The 21,103-nt window shown below is 41.6% G+C and overlaps 1 protein-coding gene and 1 long non-coding RNA gene across 2 annotated transcripts in view; one reads left to right on the top strand and one right to left on the bottom strand.

The window, feature by feature from the left end:
• Nucleotides 1-2,911: 2,911 nt before the first annotated feature.
• The window catches only part of slc25a33 (solute carrier family 25 member 33), a 40,573-nt gene continuing 22,381 nt past the window's right edge, over nt 2,912-21,103 (bottom strand). Inside the window, exons 3-7 of the mRNA XM_067970336.1 lie at nt 14,010-14,087; nt 12,225-12,325; nt 11,794-11,860; nt 11,297-11,571; nt 2,912-7,855 (exon numbers count right to left, since the gene is read on the bottom strand). Of these exons, the coding sequence (XP_067826437.1) occupies nt 7,665-7,855; nt 11,297-11,571; nt 11,794-11,860; nt 12,225-12,325; nt 14,010-14,087 (712 nt within the window). The 3' untranslated portion in view covers nt 2,912-7,664. The remainder of the gene's footprint in view (nt 7,856-11,296; nt 11,572-11,793; nt 11,861-12,224; nt 12,326-14,009; nt 14,088-21,103) is intronic.
• The window catches only part of LOC137301006 (uncharacterized), an 86,766-nt gene continuing 85,362 nt past the window's right edge, over nt 19,700-21,103 (top strand). Inside the window, exon 1 of the long non-coding RNA XR_010958213.1 lies at nt 19,700-20,033. This is a non-coding gene — a long non-coding RNA (uncharacterized lncRNA). The remainder of the gene's footprint in view (nt 20,034-21,103) is intronic.

Genomic DNA, 21,103 nt, shown 5'->3' with positions numbered 1-21,103 from the left:
GTGCGAAGACGGGACTTCATCTCCACGAGGACTGTGCGGTGGTCACTCCTACCACTACTATCATGGACAGATGCATCTGCAAAAGGTAGTTAAGTGAGGACGAGGTCAAGTAAGTTTTCCCCTCACGTTGGTTCGCTCACCACCTGCCGCAGGCCCAGTCTGGCAGCTATGTCCTTCAGGACTCGGTCAGTAGTGGTGCTACTGAGCCCGTCTTGGTGATGGACATTGAAGCCCCCCACCAAGAGTACATTCTGTGCCCTTGCTACTCTCAGTGCTTCCTCCAAGTGGTGTTCAACATGGAGGAGGACCTGCGGCTCCACACTCCATGAAGCAGCACCTGCGGCTCCACACTCCATGAAGCAGCTCGAGTCACGGAGGTTTATGGGCTGAAGGCCAGAGGTCCGGATGTACTGAAGGGGAGCCAAAGAGAATGTTCTGAGTTTTGGTGGCATTGTTAAAAATTGTTTCCACTGGTTGGTGAATCGTTAACAAGGGAGCATTGACACAGCATTACCAGAACAACAAAGGGGAATAAGATTTTTTTCCCCCCTCAGAGGGTTATTAGAACATAGAAATGCTTTACCGCAAGTGGCAATTAACAACATTAAAAAGGGAACAGGACAAATATTTGAAAAGGCAAATTTTGGAAATGCGATTACAGTTCCACTTGAGGAGTTAGCATCAGCAAAGGCATGAGGCCTCCTTCTGTGCTGAAATTTCTATGAACCTGTACCCAAGCTTCCTGGAATTAGCCCAAGTGGGCTGTGTTCCTCTGGAGCGGGTGGGCATACTCCACCCTTGTGGACTTTTCAGCTCGATTTTGAAACTTTTAAGACAGTAATGGTTTCAAAGCGTACAAGACATTCTGCTGACATTAAAATTCCATAATACTAGATATAGCTTAAAATATAACCTTTACACCATTGCTTAATGGGGCTTGGGCTATGCTCGGCTGGGCAGTGGAGAATTTGCATAGGTGCAATATCTGAAATTCAAATTCTTGAAGTTCAGGTTATGACATTATTAGTGCAGAAGATTTTAGTTTGCAACTGGTTACATATGCCTGATCTGTAAGTGGTTGATGCTGAACACTAATGCCCATTATGGAAAGTGTTCCATTGCAGTTACTGACATCTCTCACCTTATGTAAAGTGGTGACAGCAAAATACACACTTCAAAAGAAGTACGGTCAGATTTACCTGCCCCCTCATCTAGTCACGGAACAGGAGCTGTTAATCAGAAGTGTGCTGTTCCTGTCCAGGCCCAGGAATGCCTGTATATTCCTGTCTCAGGTCATGAACGTGGCCTGTGGGGGATTCATGGTAAAGGCAGACTTCCTGGAAGGACCTAGTGCTAGCACAAGGGGCAGGGAATTTGATCATAGTTGCTGGCCTCTAATGGCATCATTATTGGAAATCCAGTAGCTGGAAGGCCCAAATTGCCACAAAACATCCTGGAGGCTGGAGGGAAAAGAGGGTTAGATGTAGGTTGGCGGGGGTTTGGAGGCAGACCATAGTGGTGTGATTCAGAAAATTCTGAGGCAATATAAAGGGTGGAGGTCCAGCAAAACAGGTCTTTACTGCTTTTTTCTGAGCTTCGTCTCAACAGTGGGGCAGACAATTAAACCAAGAATTATGCCACAAGTTCTGCAGAAGTGGATGTAGCATATACTTTGGATTAGAACTGCTAAAAGGGGCAAAATGTGTATTTTACAATCATAGAAAGGTTACAGCACAGAAGGAGGCCATTCGAGAACATCGAGTCCGCGCCGGCTCCATGCAAGAGCAATCCAGCTAGTCCCACTCCCCCACCCTATCCCCGTATCCCTGCAATTTTTTCCCTTTCAAGTACTTATCCAGTTCCCTTTTGAAGGCCATGATTGAATCTGCCTCCACCACACCCTCGGGCAGTGCATTCCAGATCCTAACCACCTGCTGTGTAAAAAAGTTTTTCCTCATGTCATCTTTGGTTCTTTTGCCAATCACCTTAAATCGATGTCCTCTGGTTCTTGACCCTTCCGCCAATAGGAACAGTTTCTCTCTATCTACTCTGTCTAGACCCTTCATAATTTTGAATACCTCTATCAAATCTCCTCGCAGCTTTCTCTGTTCCAAGGAGAACAATCCCAGCTTCTCCAGTCTATCCAAGTAACTGAAGTCCCTCATCCCTGGAATCATTCTAGTAAATCCCTTCTACACCCTCCCTTAGACCTTCACATCTTTCCTAAAGTGCAGTGCCCAGAACTGGACACAATACCTCAGTTGTGGCCAAACCAGTGTTTTATAAAGGTTCATCATGACTTTCTTACTTTAGTACTCTATGCCTCTATTTATAAAGCCCAGGATCCTGTATGCTTTTTAAGGATCCTGTATGCTTTTTAACTGCTTTCTCAACCTTCCCTGCCACCTTCAACAATTTGTGTACACATACCCCCAGATCTCTCTGTTCCTTTACCCCTTTTAGAATTGTGTCCTCTAGTTTCTATTGCCTCTCCTCATTTTTCCAACCGAAATGCATCACCTCACATTTTTCTGCGTTAAATTTCATCTGCCACATGTCCGCCCATGCCACCAGCCTGTCCCTATCCTCTTGAAGTCTATCACTACCCTCCTTACTGTTCACTACCCTTTCAAGTTTTGTGTCATCTGCAAATTTTGAAATTGTGCCCTCTACACCCAAGTCCAAGTCATTAATATATTAAGAAAAGCAGTGGTCCCAGCACTGACCCCTGGGGAACACCACTGTACACCTCCCTCCAGTCTGAAAAACAACCGTTCACCACTATTCTCTATTTCCTGTCACTTAGTCAATTCTGTATCCAGGTCGCATTTTACAAATTTTGGGCAAAAAAAAACCCCAACAGAAAATGGTTCTGAATTTTCTTTTTTTTTTTATTTTCTTAAAATGTTCACTTAGAAGGAATTGACTGTCGGAATAAACTCAGAATCTGAACAAATCAAAAAAGGTACAAAAAACTATTCTCAAATCAGCTGCATCATTAATTGGCATAATGTGACTGCTGCAATAATCCCACAATTACTATAGATCCTCTCCTACAAGTGTCTGCTGGCTGAAGTGGAGGCTCCCTGTCAAGAGAAGCAGGACTGAACCAGCAGCAGCTTTACTAGAGGTGAATGGATGTCTATTGAAACAAATGGAAGTTAGAAAAAGTAGGAAAGCATAAAAATAATAAGTGAAACTGATCTGGGAATTTCCATTATAAAGTAAGATGCTCATGCAGTTTTCTTATGCAACACCACACTCTAACATACTTTGCAAATTCCTTTAAAATACAGTGCCAGTATAAACCAGTACAAGTCACATGCTTTCCTTCTTGGTTACACCTGGTGTGTGACCCAGTGAGAAAAAGATTAAAAAGCAATGCTTAATAGCTGCTAACCATGAACTACATGAACTGTCCCAACTTCCAACCACTGTAAGAGATAATCAGAGTTGTACATTCATGAACACTTACTGCTGAGCGCTAACAGCATTACAAAATCCAGGTAATCATCAGCTCAAGGTACCTGGGGTGTGGAGATAATATCCAGAAGCATGCAGTCAACCATCCATGTGTGGCAGAAACAAATGATTTGAAATCAACAAGCACGCAAGGCAAAATGCAGTTCAGAACAGCTACCAGGAACAAAGGACAAAGATGGAATCCAGGAATTTTTTTTTTATTCGTTCATGGGATGTGGGCATCACTGGCGAGGCCAGCATTTATTGCCCATCCCCAATTCACCACTTACCGTGGAGATAGTCACATTAAAAACCAGACGCAGCTGGTTAACTGCATTACATTACCTCCCAACTTTGTGCATTATCTCTTCCAGTCAAAATAATTCTTATATCTGACCCAGGCAGAAAGGCTAGTGTCCTGACATTGCAAACTGATTAAGATCTATTGCCAAACTAACCAGAAGTGAGTGGTCATCTACACATATTTTACTTGCATCTCCAGTATTCCTGGTTCAGATAGTAAAATCTTTGAAGAGTTTTATGATCAGTACGATATTTTTGTTTCCCCTAGCCCCCCCACCCGAAAGGTGCTGCCTTCTGTTATGGAATGGTTTCATGAACACAAATCACCCTGTTACCTCACCATTCTTTGTGCAAGCCTAGAAAATGAATGCCAGGAGGCTATGGGGACATCACAGCCAAGGCTAATCCTGTTCTGACCGTAAGTTTACATATATTTACTTTTTCCAGCAGGGGTCATTCGATAGCAATCAGCAGCAAGAACAATTGATGATTTTTTTCTTCCCATAGGGGTATGTTTCTGGACTAGTAATCCAGAGAACACATGGCAGTTTGAGAATTTGAATTCATTTATTAATAAAAGCTGGTATCAGTAAAAAAAAAGTATTGGATTGTCGTTAAAAACCCAACTGGTTCACTATTGTCTTTGAGGGAAGAACATTTCCAATCTGGCCTACATATGAGCCCAATCTCACATCAGCATCGTTGACTCTTAACTGCCCTCTGGTTTGCAAGGCCACTTCACATAGTTGTACCAAACCGCTACGAAGAATTGCAGCGGTTCAAGAAGAAAGCCCACCACCACCTTCTCAGGGCTACTAGGGATGGGTAATAAATGCCAACTTTGCTCGTGACGCTAACATCCTGAGATTGAGTAAAATAAGCCGAAGATGCTGTGGCTAATTCTAGCATGTTAGCTGAGACCAGCTAGCTCCACTCAGGCCAGAAAACAAATACTACTTTTAAAATAATAATTAATCTTAACATCTCTGGTCCATTTTGATTATTTGTTTAAACAACACTGGACTGGGTGTTCTGCTTCTGTGCTTGCCAGCTCATGATTTATGGCCCATTAAAGTGAATTGCGGAATCACAGGATGATGAGCACAGATGCAAAAAACCCCAACCATTGAACCTGACAGAGATGAACATAGCTAAAATGACAATTAAAGCACCCTCATATTACAAACACTTTAACATGTATGTTAATTCATATCACTTGCAACTTCATCAGGCCTTTCTCCCAATGAAATGTTTAAAAATATTCCAACAAAAGCATCTTTGTATTTTTCTAATCTTTTAAGATAAAGGGATATGTCTTGGAGATGGAGTAAAAAAATTAATTTCTGGTCTAGATGAATTAAATTTATCTGTTTGATACTTAGTGATAGGCCAATGCTACAACAGATCTTTGGACACCAATCACACTGGATTATCTAAGGATACTCCAAACCAGGTCAAGTTGTTACCTATATAGTTAGGATCTGCATTCTGTTGGGATTCAAACTGCTGTGTGGTACCACTGTTTTGTGTTAACCAGCTATCTGATTCAGTCAGCATGTTTGAAGAGAAATCCTTGATTATTTGCTTAAATAAAGAGGTGGAACGATTTGGCAGTTCCCAAAGATTTCAGTGGGTCCAAAGAGTTAACTCGAATACAAAAGAAAAAGCTGGAACATTTCAGTAATGGTAACAGAATACATCAAAAAATCCTACAATTATTTGAAGGAGGTGCTGTTTATATTTTGCACTTCCAATTACCTACAAACATCAGTTTTACTCTTTTCTACTTCCTTCCAAAAGTACCTGGTGCTACAATACTGTTCACTACCAAACTCAGAATTGAACAAACAACATTTTCCATCAGGACTGTCACATTAAGTCCATTAGTAGTACACACTGGGAGTTAGAAGGTTTCATGTAATTTGGAATCAAAATCTGCAGACCTGCCAGACTGGAAAAAATTCCACCTGTATCTGAGAAGAAATCCTATTTAAAAAAATATATATTATATGTGGATACCTAGAGGACCAGAATCATTCCATACGTCCTCCCACTTTTTCTGAAGATACCAAATATTCTCCATTTTTTTTGTCAGTGATATAGCCGAGAATTTTTTTTAAACAAAACAGTTTATTGACACCACAGAGGTGGGAGGAACCAAGAGGAATTTCCCCTTCCTTTGGTCTGCAGATTAACAAAGACAGCTCCCGAATTGTATTCAAAAGATCAAAATAACTAAAGTGCTTGGTTGGAAATTTAGGGTGAAGGCATTTATTCAAAATGGGAATTTTCTCACCGATTCAGATTATTTTGAAAAGAAACAAATTTAACAGCAACGTACGCTGAACACAAGCAATACTGCAGCATGACCAAGTCACTACTATTTCTGACCTTTAAAAAGGTATCTCCAAATAACACGATCCAAAGGCTTGCCATTCTAGGCTTAGCCTGTATCCATTATCACTTGAACCTTAACTATTGCTGCAGGAGGAAATTATCATTGCTTCTCACTCTCCGTCCCCACTCAAGGTCATTAAATGTATGTATTTAAGCATCTGGGGAAAAAAAATGACTGTCCAGAACAAGTGTAGAAAAATAAATATTTTTTAAAAATGTGATTACCATATCAAACTAAAACCTGCAGCACCGATCACTGAAAACACTTCCATTCCACCACAATGTTAGTTTGAGAGCTGATCAACTCGAATAAGGCACACATCTAAAATTAATAGTAAAATAAACAATTTTTTTAATGATCACTATTGCAGGTTTTAAAATTGAAGTTATAATTTTCTGCTGATATAGCACATTTCTGTGTTGTGTACTGAAAAAAATGTCAAAGTTTTGATCAAATAAAAGCAAAATACTTCAGATGCCGGTAATCGGAAATAAAACCAGAAAGTATCAAAGTTTGGAGTTCAGTTAAGACTGAGTCTTGGGCAACCCCATGAACTAAAAAGTTAATTCTAAATTGCATTTTTAGGAGATTCAGTTGTAAACTAAAATAATTAAAAGTGACTAAATGGTACGGCAGTATTGTCTGTGTTTGTCATGTGATAAGGTGTACTTTTCCCTTCGATGTTTTGTAAAACACCATATTAACTGAAGGAATATAATTTCCCAGTTTCCACATTTTGTTAGAGACACACTAAACCAAATAAATTAACATTTGCTCTAATTTTGTTACTGTATGTAGCGTGTATTCCATGCCGCATTCAGTATAAACAGATTTTATTACCTGAACATATCTACAGAAACCATATACATTACAAATATATACACATTCCCTTCAAAGAGCTTCCTGAAATTTTCAGAAGGCCAAAAAAATCCTATGCATTCCTAGAGGAAAATTAAATTTGCAAGTTTACTTTATTTTACCATCAAAATAAATAGTGATGTCTGGAGACCAATGCATAGATATCACTACACAGATTATCTTCAGAAACAAAAGTTTTTCTTTGTTTTGTCAATTTCTCTTACTCATTTTCTGTCGGTGATGATGCTTGCTGTGGTACAGTTCCACAGGCCATGGCAGCCCTCTAGTAGCTTGCCCAAATGGCCAATCTTAACGTGCAAGCCTGGACAGAGAATGCCAGCAGACCATGGACATCACAACGGAGCATGGTTTTGATATCACCCAGTGCCCACGAGCACATGCACACTTTGTGCAGATGTCACTCGACAGCAATCAGGAGCAGGAAACCTGGTAACTTTATCTCTGGTTAGCCCAGGGGCGTTAAGGCCAGTTATAGCACCCTAATCTTTGTACTCTACATAAACAGTTTCTAATCTGGTCAGTGACTTCCCACATTTTCCCCTAGTTTGTGGCTCATTGTGATGATATCGCAGTGCAACAAAACAGAATCCTTCGATTGCTGAGTGTCCTTTTATTTCCAATGCTATCCCAAAACATGAACAATCAGCTCATATGTAGTCATCATTATGGCAGTGTTTGGAATCTGGCGAATCAGCTGAGCTTGCAGTCCTCTGTAGAAGGCACTATAACCTTCCTCTAGTGCCACTAGACGCGCAGTTTGCAAAAATGACTTGTACTTTGTGCCTTCCTCCCGTAAACGTGTCCTTATTACCTCTGAAAAACAAATGTGAAAAATAACTAGTTATTAGAATGCCAAGGTTTTTCCTCCCTTCAGTTTTCCTCTCTTCGATTCTTCTCCTCTCACCGTAATTGTATTAGACCACAAGAGTGGCTACAGAGGTAGTGGATGACACTGGTTGTAATCTTCCAGAATTCACTAGATTCTGGAAAGGTCCCAGCGGATTGGATAACCGCAAACGTAACATCCCTTTTCAATAAGGGAGTCAGACAGAAAGCAGGTAACTATAGACCAGTTAGCCGAACAACTGTCATTGGGAAAATGCTAGAATCCATTATTCAAGAAGTAGTAGCAGGACATTTGGAGACTCATAATACAATCAAGGAGTCTCAACATGGTTTTATGAAGGGGAAATAGTGTCTGACAAATTTATTGAAGTTCTTTGAGGAAGTAATGGGCTGGGTGGATAAAGGGGAATCAATAGATGCAGTATATTTGGATTTCCAAAAGGCATTCGATAAGGTGCCACATAAAAGATTACTGCACAAGATAAGAGCTCATGGTGTTGGGGGTAATATACCGGCATGGATAGAGGATTGGCTAACTAACAGAAAACAAAGAGTCAGGATAAAAGGGTCATTTTCAAAATGGCAATCTGTAACTAGTGGGGTGCCGCAGGGCTCAGTGCTGGGGCCTCAACTCTTCACAATAGAAATCAATGATTTGGATGAAGGAACAGAGTGTCTTGTGGCCAAATTTGCTGATGATACAAAGATAGGTGGAAAAGCAAGTTGCGATGAGGACACAGTGTCTGCAAAGGGATATTGACAGGTTAAACGAATGGGCAAAAATTTGGCAGATGGAATATAATGTGGGAAAATGTGAAGTCATCCACTTTGGGAGGAAAAATAAAGCAAAATATTATTTGAATTGAGAACTACTACAAAATGCTGCAATACAGAGGGATCTGAGTGTCCTTGTACATGAAACACAAAAAGTCAACATACAGGCGCAGCAGATAATCCAGAAGGCAAACAGAATATTGGCCTTTATTTCTAGGGGGATGGAATGTAAAAGCAGGGAAGTCATGCTACAACTGTACAGGGTGCTGGTGAGACTATACCTGGAGCACTGCGTACAGTTCTGGTGCCCTTATTTAAGGAAGGACATACTTGCATTGGAGGCAGTTCAGGGAAGGTTCACTAGGTTGACTCTGAGTATGGAAGGGTTGTGATATGAGGAAAGATTGAACAGGTTGGGTCTATACTCATTGGAGTTTAGAAGAACGAGAGGAGATCTTATTGAAGCATACAAGATTCTGAGGGGACTCGATAGGGTGGATGCCGAGAGGATGTTACCCCTCATGGGGGAATCTAAAACGAGGGGGCACAGTCTCAGAATAAGGGGTCGCCCGTTTAAGACGGAAATGAGGAGGAATTTCTTCTCCCAGAGGGTCGTGAATCTTTGGAATTCTTTACCCCAAAAAGCTGTGGAGGCTGAGTCATTGAATACATTCAAGGCTGAGTTAGACAAATTTTTGATCAGCAAGGGAGTCAAAGGATATGGGGAAAAGGCGGGAAAGTGGAGTTGAGGTAAAAATCAGATCAGCCATGATCTCATTGAATGGCGGAGCAGGCTCGAGGGGCCAAATGGCCTGCTCCTGCAGTCTTATGGTATTGACTCATAAGAAGCAGTAGCGGTCCTGTTCCTTAAACAAGTGTCAACTGTTCAGATACCAGTCCGGACAGTGAGTCTTTTACCAAAGACAAATACAATCTGTCCTTACTTGAAATTCACACATGCACACTTTCCAGCTGAAGTCACTGGCTAGTTACTGTACACAGAATCCAGCTGATTGGCCTCCTTAACACTGGGCTAGGAAGAGGAAAACAATCGTTCCTGGTCAGAATGACTTAGTACCACACCAAGCAGTGCTCTGAACTACCAAGAGCCTATTATAATGCCAATATTATTGTGGGAGCATTTTATGGCACTTTTTAAACTTTTCTAGAAACATACTAAATTACACACATTATTGTACATCATGTAGCAATGAAGATAGAATGAAAGAATGAAAACAATAAAGATAGCGTGGCAAAAGAACCGGGGGGGGGGGGGGAAATAAGGAGAAACGTTTTTACGCAACGAGTTGTTATGATCTGGAATGCATTGCCTGAAAGGGCTGTGGAAGCAGATTCAATAGTAACTTTCAAAAGGGAATTGGATTTATACTTCAAATGGAAAAAATTACAGGGCTAAAGGGAAAGAGCTGAGGAGTGGGACTAATTGGATAGCTCTTTTAAAGAGCCGGCACAGGCACACTAGGTTGAATGGCCTCCTTCCATGCTGTATGATTCTATAAATCTTCCCAAGCAGAATCTCACAATGAGAACAGGCCTAGTGTTGAAATAGAGATTTGGAAAACCTATGTTCCAGCTAGCCACAAACACTAAATAACATTGCCGGACCACTGTGTCGGTGTACATCTGTAATTCCCCAATACTGGATTTGGGGAAGAGTCGAAAGAGAAGATCCCAAGTCTGTATGAAATTATCTGATCTCACCAAGAACAGTGAGAGAGGCACTCAAATTAGTTTCAGTATCACCGAGATGGTGAGGGTAAAGAGAAGAGCATTTGGATTAGGTGCTGAATGGCTGCCAGCAGCTGTGGAACCGTACTCCAGCATAAGCCAATGTCTTCAGAAGAGAGCCGAAAATTTCTGAGAAGGGGTGGAGAAAAAAAAGAAATAAATAAGAACTTAAGAACAGAAAAAAGGGGAAATGTGAATCTAAGATAGCGAGACATAATGAGAGACAGAAAAATATTTTGAGTGCTTTTTCTCTCCCGAATGTTTTCATACATTCATTGTTGGTGGGATTGGACTTTTAATATTATTTTTACATTTATTTTCTTTGTGAATTTCAAATGAAGAGCAATTGCAGCCATGAGATACCCTGTCACATGATTAATGTGATAGATGAAAGTAGCCCTTTGAAAAAGTTGGTCGTGCTGCCCCATTTGTCTACAACGGAATATAAAATACAATCTCAGTTAGGTTTTCTGATTAACTAGTTTGGCAGCTCCACTTGATTTTTATGCATTTTTGATGATCACTGGAAAGTCAAAATTGCAGATTTGAAGTCACAAAAATAAAGCAGTGTAGCACAATGATACTGTGTGTAGGGTAATGGCTATATCCCAATGTTAAATTTATTCAAGATTCAACATGAACTATGTTCTAAAAATCTACAATATGCATATTATTAAATTCCTTAGTGGAAGAAACGCTCAATTTCCTTCAAATAATGATAAATCAGATCCATAGTGGTTTACAATTTGCCAGAACAGAATGTAAAGTTAGTGGCACTGATAGCATTTTAGATAACATTTCTGTTCAATTCCATTAGCTGCCCTACGCTACTGAATTAAGGGCATCTTTCAACAAAGTGAGGGGGAAAAAAACAAGGACACTTACCATGAGGGTAAGCAGTGCAAGATGCACAAGTCTTTGAAAAGCCAGCAGCAATCATCAATCCTAGAAAGTCTGAAGCATTCTTGTCATTCTCTCTCACAGTGAACCTCCACTCCTCCAAATGTTTCTTCAAAGCTTCATAAATAACAAAATGAATCACAGTCTCGGAGATCCCAGCATATGAGGCAGTCAAACCTCTGTAAAAACCTTTGAATCCTTCAGTTTGATAAACATTCTTTGCACATTGGAAAGCATTTGTCGCCTTCTCACCTCGTTTTCTACAAACAGATAATGAAGAACCAATTAACCAATTAACCAAACATTTGCCTGAGGAAGGAGAAAATCTCCGAAAGCTTGTGAATTTAAAATAAAATTGCTGGACTATAACTTGGTGTTGTAAAATTGTTTACAATTAAGGGAAAGCAGCATTGAAGCTTTCGTAGTTACTATTACAACTAGACTGCACATATCCTGAAAACACATGCATCAGTATAGCCTACCTGCTTTCCAGCTGCATTCTTGTTTTGACCAACCAAATAGGGTTCATCAATGTGTTTGTAATAAAGCCTAGTGCATTAAAAAAGGTACATTTATTTCTAATCCACATTTTCTGAAATACAATCATATGTACAACAATTAAGTAATGCAGCAACTATGTAAGTATGTCCATCAGCTTCAGTGCTCAGTATTTTAATATGGTATATTAATAGCGGTCACATTGCTGTACATTAAAGTTACAGAGTTCATAATACTCAATTGTTGATAAAGGGTAAAATAAAAGTTGAATAATTTGATTAACAAAAATAGTAAACATAGAAAACCAATGACAGACCACCCTGGGATCTGGGAAGAGGGATAAAACTTTACTCCTTTGTACATTCACTCCAAATGATATCATAGTAATTAAATTAACACTCTACAAAACACTTACTTGCAAAACCAGCAGAACACATGTTGACAACATTCGAGTGTGGTACAAAGACTGCATTACATTTCTCCTTGGCTTTGGAGTAGGCAGCAAAGTAGATTGCTCTGTATATACACAAAAATGATAAACGTATCAAATATTGTTGTACATAATTACAGGTGGATGTTGAATTGAATGATTAAATAATAATTTGGGTAAGGAAGGGGATGGCATTAGAACTGGATATTAAAAATCAAGAATATAATTTATAGCTTTAGATATTGACTATTCCAGCAAATATCAAGTTAGTTTCAGTTAGTACATTAGGCTTATACAAATAATTTAATTTTTTTGAGATACTTCAAAATACAGAATTTGTACTCAGATTGTATGCGCTATAATTTTTTTAAAAAAACAAGCTAGAATTTTAAGGTTATGCCCCCTTGTTCTGGACTCCCCTGACCAGAGAAAATAGTTTCTCCCTATCTACCCTATCAACATCTTTTATCATCTTAAACACCTCAATTAGATCACCCCTTAATCTATATTCAGGGGAATACAAGCCTGGTCTGTGCAACCTGTCCTCATAATTTAACCCTTTTAGCCCTGGTATCATTCTAGTGAATCTGCACTGCATTCTCTCCAAGGCCAACACATCCTGCCTAAGGTGCGGTGCCCAGCATTTGAACTCCTCCACAGCGTTAAATAAATGTCACATGATTGTTACTTGTCCTTTTCATGTACTATGTCAACTTCAAATAATTGCATCTCTATTCTGCTCAGCAAGTCTCAATACAAAACGCGAATTAGAAAAATCCATTCACCCATTGGCTTACACTTAAATTATCATGCCTCAGAAAAAATTCCGAAGTACACCACATACAATAAATTACTTTGAAGTGTAGTGACTTAGCTAAGCAAACATTTAAGCCATTTTTTGAAAACCAATATCCCACAAATGGCATCAAGACGAATGACCAATTAATCTGTTTAGTGGTGTTGATTAAAGGAGGAATGTTGGCTACCTTAACAGGTAAATCAGGCCTTAATTCAACATCTTATCGCAAGGATAATGAAGCACTCCTGCACTACGGCACTGATGTGTTATCTTCGATTTTGTACTTGAGTCCTTGACGAAAGCTTCTGCCCTAGAAGTAAGAGTACTACCAGCTTAGCTACACTGACATTAATTCTCCCACTGTAGAATTTAATTATATTTTGAATAATGCCAATGGATTTGCCTCAGTTGTGTCACTTGCTAGGTTGTTCCAAGCATTCATCGCTCTAAATAAATATCCCACCCCCACTCCTGATATCAGTTTTAAAAAAATTACTTTTCACATTCCATGATTTCTGGTCCTATGTTCATGGCATGCTTTGAAGTATTAATCTGGATTTTCCTTTTTATATCATTAAAAGGGAAGCAAGTCCACAGCAGCATCCTCTGCTCAAAGCACTCCCCATCCCAAGGATGAAAAAAAACAATAACTGGACAGCATTTCTTTTACTGTTTTAGTAAAAACATAATCAACTCAGTGTAATAAAAGCTGTAGTTATGGATGATCTGACAGGGAAAGAGACAGCACATCTCATTTTCAAGGGTCATTTGTGAATATGAAATGAGAGGAGACCGTATAAATCTAAGCTTTTTTCCAAGGTAAGCTTTTGATTACTGCCAAGGTAGACCGGAAGCCAAAAGAAATTCACAAGTCATTAAGCACGTACATGCAAAGTTGATGGCAGCCTAGTAACCAAAATAGAGACCTGAGAATTTTTTTCCCTGCAATTTAAATAAATGGTTAAATTTACCTGGATGGAGCAACGCCAATCAAGTTAGGTCCCAGTCCTCTGAAAAGTGACCTCGGTCCCTCCTTTTCTAGAATAGATCTGTAAAAGTTATCACCTAAAATTAGAAAGTGCTATGAAAGAAAGGAACAAATAAGCTGACGTTTTGCAACTTTATTATATCAATGGCTGCTTAAGAAAAGTTAAGATGTATCTTTAGTATTGAATTCGCATCCTCTCTGGCGGCCGTACCGTCAGCCGCCTAGGCGCCTACTCTGAAATTCCCTCCTTAATCCCTTCCAAAATTCCAGCTCCATCTCTTCCTTTAAGGCCCTCCTTAAAATCTACCTCTTAGGTCAATATTTTAGCACCTGTCCTAATAACAACTTCTTTGGTTTAGAGTTCATTTTTTTGATCACTGCTCTGTGAAGCGCTTCGGGACCTTTTTTCTATATGAAGGATGCTATACAAATTGTTGTTCTTGTTGTTAGATAATTGGATCAGGGGGCACAAACTTAATTCAATCCCCATTTTTAAAATCATACATTCTGTCCTTATTTTGTATGATACTTTCATTATTATTTATAATTAAATAGCAACGCTTGGAGCAATTTGGAAAGCAGAGTTGGTTGGAAAGTAGGAATTTTGGTGCAGTACAAGCTGAAACAAAACATGCAGCACCTCCACTGCCTCTCCCCCCAACTCTGTCAGTGCCATCAGCCAACCTTACTTTACTCAGGAAGCCCGCACAGCTGCATAGTTTCCACTCGCCAATACCGGGACTGCAATGCGCAGGTGATCTCCAGGTAATTAACCTGTTCAAACTTGAACCAGAGTTTAATATTCTAATTAAAAACAATGGTACAGCATACAGGCAATTCTGGAAAACTTTCAGGATTTTCACGAGTGTGTTGGCACCATATTTTACAATCAAGATCTTTGTTCTGTGAATAACAAAACTTCAAGGTCTTGCCTTGGGTCATGATAGAAAAATGCAGTGAGGTATGAGCTTGTTGTAACTGAAGCTTCAGGAGGAAAGACATTCCACAAGATGAAATATCCATTCTTGATAATGTTCAATAATTTGTACTGATACAAATGGGCCCTTGGGGTCATTTGCTATCATCAATTGACACTCATGTTTTTCTCCCTGATAAACTAAGTTGTCTGCTAACATAGTGATGGTTTTTACCCCCTTCACAGTTATATTTCTCCCTTGCAGCATCAATGTCCATCTAGCGATTCTATTTTGGCTAACTGAACCATCCTTAATCCTTCCGTCTAACAGTAGCTGTACGGGGGGGTGTTCTGTTAATATTGTACGTGGGTTTAGTCCCACTATATAGGTAAAATGCTGAACTGCCCAAAAGACAGCTAGCAAGTGTTTTTCACATACCGCATACCCCTGCTCTACTGGTGAAAGCATACGTGAGGCGAACGCTACTGGTCGTAATTTCCAGTGTGTCTGCTGTAATAGAACTGCCGAAAGGGTGGTGTCTGTGGTAGCCACCTCCAATGAAAACGGCTCCGTTGGATTTGGGGTTTTCAGAGCAGGCGCGGCAGCTAGTGCTTGCTTTAGAGCGGTCATGGCCTGGGTGTGTTCTGTTTTCCACTCCCAGGCCACATTCTTTTTTAATAATTCCATCAGCGGGGCCGCTTTTGTGGCAAATCCATCAATGTGGTCCCTGCAATATCCCACCAAGCTCAAGAAGGACCTTAACCCTTTTACATCCCGCGGAACAGGGAGTCTGCCAACTGTCTCGACCCTTCGCTTGTCAATATCCCTTTTTCCCGGTGTCAGAATCATTCACAAGTAAGTAACTTTTTGTTTCATGGTCTGCGCTTTTTTTAGGGTTAATCTTTAATCCCAAGTCATGTAACAACTGCAGTAATTCACTTAGCAGTTGATAATGTTCCTTTTTGGTTTCAGTTTGTAGAGTAAGTCGTCTACACACTGCACTAGACATTCAGGCCTCAAGAATCCTTTTAACCCCTCCCTCAGCCATTGGTGAAATATGGACGGGGAATTGTGAAATCCCTGCGGCAGGGCGGTCCATATATATTGGAAAGTAAACGCGAATTTATATTGACATTCTTTCTCCAGTGGAATAGACCAAAAACCGTTACTTATGTCCAAAACCGTAAACCACTGCGCATCCTCATTTTGTCGAACTACTGTCTCTGGGCTAGTTGCCACAGTAGGGGCTGTTAACGGGGTGACTTTATTTAATTCTCTGTAGTCTATCGTTAGTCGCCAGCTACCGTCGGGATTCCTCACCGGCCAAATAGGTGCGTTGTTAGTAGAAGCTATTGGTCTTAATATCCCTTGCTGCAGCAGACTCTATCATCTTCTCTATCTCTTCTTCTGCTTGTTTTGGGAAACCGTACTGCTTTTGTGGTTTGGGGTCTGGACCTTGTATACACACACTCCCGGTCATTTTCCCACAATCATGTTTATGTCGGGCAAAGACTATTGAGTTTTGTGCAATAATTTGTTGTACTTCACGATCGTGACTCATTTCTCCTGGTTTTATCCACATTTCCCCGATCGTGCATATCCTATCCCGATATTCCCCCACCGGGACGAGTGTGAGATTTATACTGTCCATGCCCAAAGGCATTTGCCAAATCATACAATTAACGGGGTCAAAGCAGAGTCCCGCTTTGGCCATATAGTCACTCCTTAATATATGTTCTTGATCTCTGGGTAATTTAATAAGGACCACTGAACGCTCTATCACTATGTCTCCCACACCGACTTCCAATGGTACACTCATATCCCACTTGTGAATGCCCTGTGAATCCGCTTAGAACAATTTTGTTTTGAATTTTCCAATCTACATCATTGACCTGAATGGTGATAACGGTGGTTCGGGATCCCCCTGTGTCCCAAAGGAATGTAATAGGGCAGCCTCCAACCCTACCATTCACTAGGGGTCTCCCCGTGTCATCTCACCGCGCGTCACACACCCATAATGGAGAGGCCTGAGACCGTCATTGCAGTTCGGGGTACAACCCGGAACTCGGTGATATTTCTATCATATCACACTGAGGACTTGGTCTATTCGGCCCTTCCACGGGTAGGCTCTGGTTTCCTCCCCGACCTGCATTCTCTCGTCTCGGGTTCAGGCAGTCCCTTGCGAAGTGTCCCTCTTGGCCACAGTTATAGCATTTGGACACCTCGCCTTGAGTTCTCCCTGTTCCCGAGAAGTTTCCTTTTCCTCTGCCTCTGCCTCTTCCTCTTCCCACTGTTTGATAAGCTGGAGGGGGTCCCCTCCCTTCATTTCTCCAGGTTATCACCTGATCCTTAACAGGCATTGCTCTGTTCCCGGATGCCTTGGATCGTTTGTGTTTCCCTTTCCCATACTCTAACCATCTTCCTAATTATCCAGGGCTCCATATGTGTGCCATCAGTGGGATCAAACTGATCTAGTGCCCTCCTCGACTCCTCAGTGCCATGCGACACTAGCGTTCTCAGCCATCGGTTCCTAACCTCCGGCTGTAAATTATCCCTATCTCGGCCTGTGCCGTAGACCCCTTGAAACACCGCCCAAATGCGGGCCGAAAATACGGTGGGGTGTTCACCTTTTCTTTGATAGCATTTCATTAGCGCCTCCACTGAATCCCCTCTGTTATCGCCCATGACAGATAATACCTGGTTCTTTAAGGCCTGATTTGTGCCTCTACCAAGTTTTTGTTCCTCCGTTAGGGCGGAGCCTATATGTGGGTACAGGCACATTAGGATTAATTTTCTTTCCTCAGCATCGTCTAAGCCTCTCTGTTGCCTGACCGCTAAGAACAACTCCCGAGGATCATCCCCGGGCGCGCACGTCCCAATATCTTTCGCAATATCCCTCAGTTCTTGTACCCCAAGTGGGGTGGAATATGTCATATCCTGGCCATCTGCCCCTATCTGTGCTCTAGTGGTTACAAGGGGGGCCATTGGACCAGACGGTTTTTTCGGCTCTGGAGCATATGCTGGCGGTGGATCCTCTGGTGGAGGTTCCCCGTCACCGCTGCTGTATCTATCCGCCCCGTCTGCTAAATCATCCCAATCTACATCCCCTTGACCGCTTTCTTCACCTCTTCCGGATGTGAAAGCACACAGTATGCCCCTCTGTGCGGCTAGCTGATCTTGCAGCCTCACTATCAGTTTCTGACACTTTGTGTGATCACCGGTACTACTTCTCTTCTCCTGAGCTGCTCTGTGAATCACATTCATAGCAGCTTTTAAATCACTACATTGTTGTTTCCATCACTCCACCTCAGCTTTAGCTGCTTGGGCTTCTCCCTCTCTCTTACTCTTTTCTTTAGCCAATTTTTTGCACTGTAACTGATATTGGTTCATGTGCATCAAATCCGCACTTCTGTCCCTTTAAATCAGTTACCTTCTCACTAAGGCGGGCTATCTCCTCTAATCTGTCCCGCCCTCTCCTAGCCTGCTGTTAGCATTCTATCCATTCCTCAAGTAAACATCCGACCGCTACGGACTTCTGTACCTTTTTAAATTTCTTATATGACATCTTTGTTTGCGCAATTCTCCAAATATCCCTTGTCTCCAATGTGACCCGCATACTCCCCGTATTGCGGCCACTTCCCTATTACGTATTTTTGGAGAAGTCCCTTCCAGTCAAAACAGTCCAAGTCCCCAGGGCTTGGAGATTCCCCTTGATTCGTCATCTTATGTTAATAGCTATGAATTAACCCAAACTCCTGTTCTCTGTGTACTTTGCCAATTCAGTTCGGTTCGAGTCTCCCCTGACTCAACAGAGAGATTTATTCTCGTGTCCACCCAGGGACGCCAACTATGTTGACTGAAGGTCACCGGTTACGGTTATTGGCTTAGTACAAAGAGGAGAAGAGTCAATTCTCTCAACTCTCAATTCGCTTTATTCACGTCGTTAGATCATATACCTATAGACATGCAGTTTGCACCAGGTTATACAGTTATATACCCAAACTAGGATCTAAATGCACACGCACTAGGTTTCTCTGACACTCCGAGTGGTCACAGAATATGAAGGATAATACCCGAAAAGGAGAGCTGATGCTGGCCAGGCGTTCCGTTCTCTCTCTCTCTCGACATCGTCTCTACGTCCCCGACGTAGGTTCTTCCACTTCTGCGATGGTTGGTCTCCGGAGTCTTCGCTCTGGCTCCACGCCCGAGATTCTTCATTCTTATTCCGAATCTTATCTCTTCAAGCTATGCTGTCTCTCTCCCGTTGGTTTAGGCTTGCTCGCCGAGTCCGTGTCTTCTCCTCATTGGCTCTGTCCCAAGGACTTGGGTAGCATTACCTCATTACTCCTTTTCTAAATAAGGACTTGTGTCTAATCACATCTCCTTTGTCTTTCACAAAACGTAGCTAATTCAAACCGGTTCAAGCCAGCTCAGGCCAGCAACTGAACTCAGGTTACTTCAGTTCAATAGTTGCTTTTGCCTGTGTCAGCAGTTTGGAATAAACTCAGTAGTTTCTGCCACCCCTGGCCAACAGTACATTAACATTTCTATGCAACAGCAATCACTTGGAATATGCAATGCGACTTAAAACAAAAGCATAGCAATGTACCCATGTTTTCAACTTCTTCAACACTGATCAACAGAGGTCAGATTGACCCTAATATGCAACTTCCATTTACTTATTTTCAAAAAGTAATCACCAATTTTGCATTGCAAATCAGCTCCTGTTCAAACCAAATATACGTCAGATGTAGGTTTTAAATTTAGACAGACTCGGGAACAAAGGCCTCGACTTTAACCCCCCGCCCTCGCCCAGCGAGAACGGTGCGTGAGTGGGATTAAGACTAGATGGAGTCAATTTACCGGCCTGAGGTTGCTCCGTTCCCACCCTGCAGTATTTCATCTTCACTGAATTGCAAGTCAGCTGAGGCTTTAACTACAGGCAGCCTACTTTAAATTCAAAAGCTGCAGTCCGATGACAATCAGTGCTGCGACGTGGTTTTAACCTTTAGTCAGAGGGAAGTCTGCACTGTGAGAAACCCGACAGCTGAATCACGGCACGAGGCGTCGACTGGCCAGAAAAGGCCACGGTAAGTTTTGAAAAATGACGTTTGTGAGAACTCCTTGTGGGCTAGGAAGAGTAGGAGTGCTCCTCTCAGGTCCTGCAAGGAATCCTTGGGCCTCCACAGCCCCAGCCTTCCCGCTCCCTCTGCAAGCACGCATCGGCTACAAAAGCTCTTGCTTAGCGCCAAGGACCCTTCCTTTGGGTCCCCGGCGTCCTAAGGCTCCAGAGCTGATTTCCCACTCCCGTCCGCCGGCCAGAAAGTCATTTCTGCCAGTTTCAGGTGAGCGACAGTGCTGGAATATTTAAATGAGGCCTGGGAGCGAAAATGGCCCAGGCCTCACGCTGAGCACCCCATGGAGGTTTCCCTCCTGCTGTACCCCAACTCATCCCGAACACACCCCCCAGTAAAAGTCGAGACCAAAATCTTTGAATTGACAATAGAGAAAATAACCATAGATCTGCATATAATCTATATATGGGGTAATTACGTACAAATATGTATCGTACCCTTGAAGTAACAGTATAATGCTGCGTTTATACCACAGCACTCTCCAGCAGATAAACGACATAAATATAAACAAGATGATGCTAGCAGCTCCAGAGGCATGGACAGCCACTTCAAAAAATGCCTCCAACTCGTAACGCTAACAAATGAAAGCTTCTGGTAGTGCTGGATACTATATGTCGCCATGTTATTCTGGCTGTTCTCAGTTCACCCACACAGTCTACCAATTCAGATTTTTTTTTAAAGAATATTGGTCTGACTGAACCTCTCTCCGACAATTAGACAATGGAGTAAGTCTGGTAAATAGCTTTTTTTTCCAACCGCACATTGTCAAACAAACTTCTGCTTTTACTGAATCAGATTATTCTTCTCTCTTTACACCGAGAATATGAATAATTTACTTTTCCCCTCCCCCACCCCCCTACTTTGGGATATGACAAATTTCAGTGTTACCCTCAGTTTATTTGGGGAATCTAAGAATCACAAACACACATTCTGTGTGGGTCAGGCTTCAAGGTTGCAAATATAAATGGATCTTTAATTCCACACTTAGTATGCAAAAAAGACTAGGTAAAAAGCCATAATGTAAC

The sequence above is a fragment of the Heptranchias perlo genome, chromosome 32 (genome assembly GCF_035084215.1).
Source record: "Heptranchias perlo isolate sHepPer1 chromosome 32, sHepPer1.hap1, whole genome shotgun sequence".
NCBI lineage: Eukaryota > Metazoa > Chordata > Chondrichthyes > Hexanchiformes > Hexanchidae > Heptranchias > Heptranchias perlo.
The sequence above is the reverse complement of the archived record's forward strand: the minus strand, read 5'-3'. Positions and strand labels throughout refer to the sequence as shown.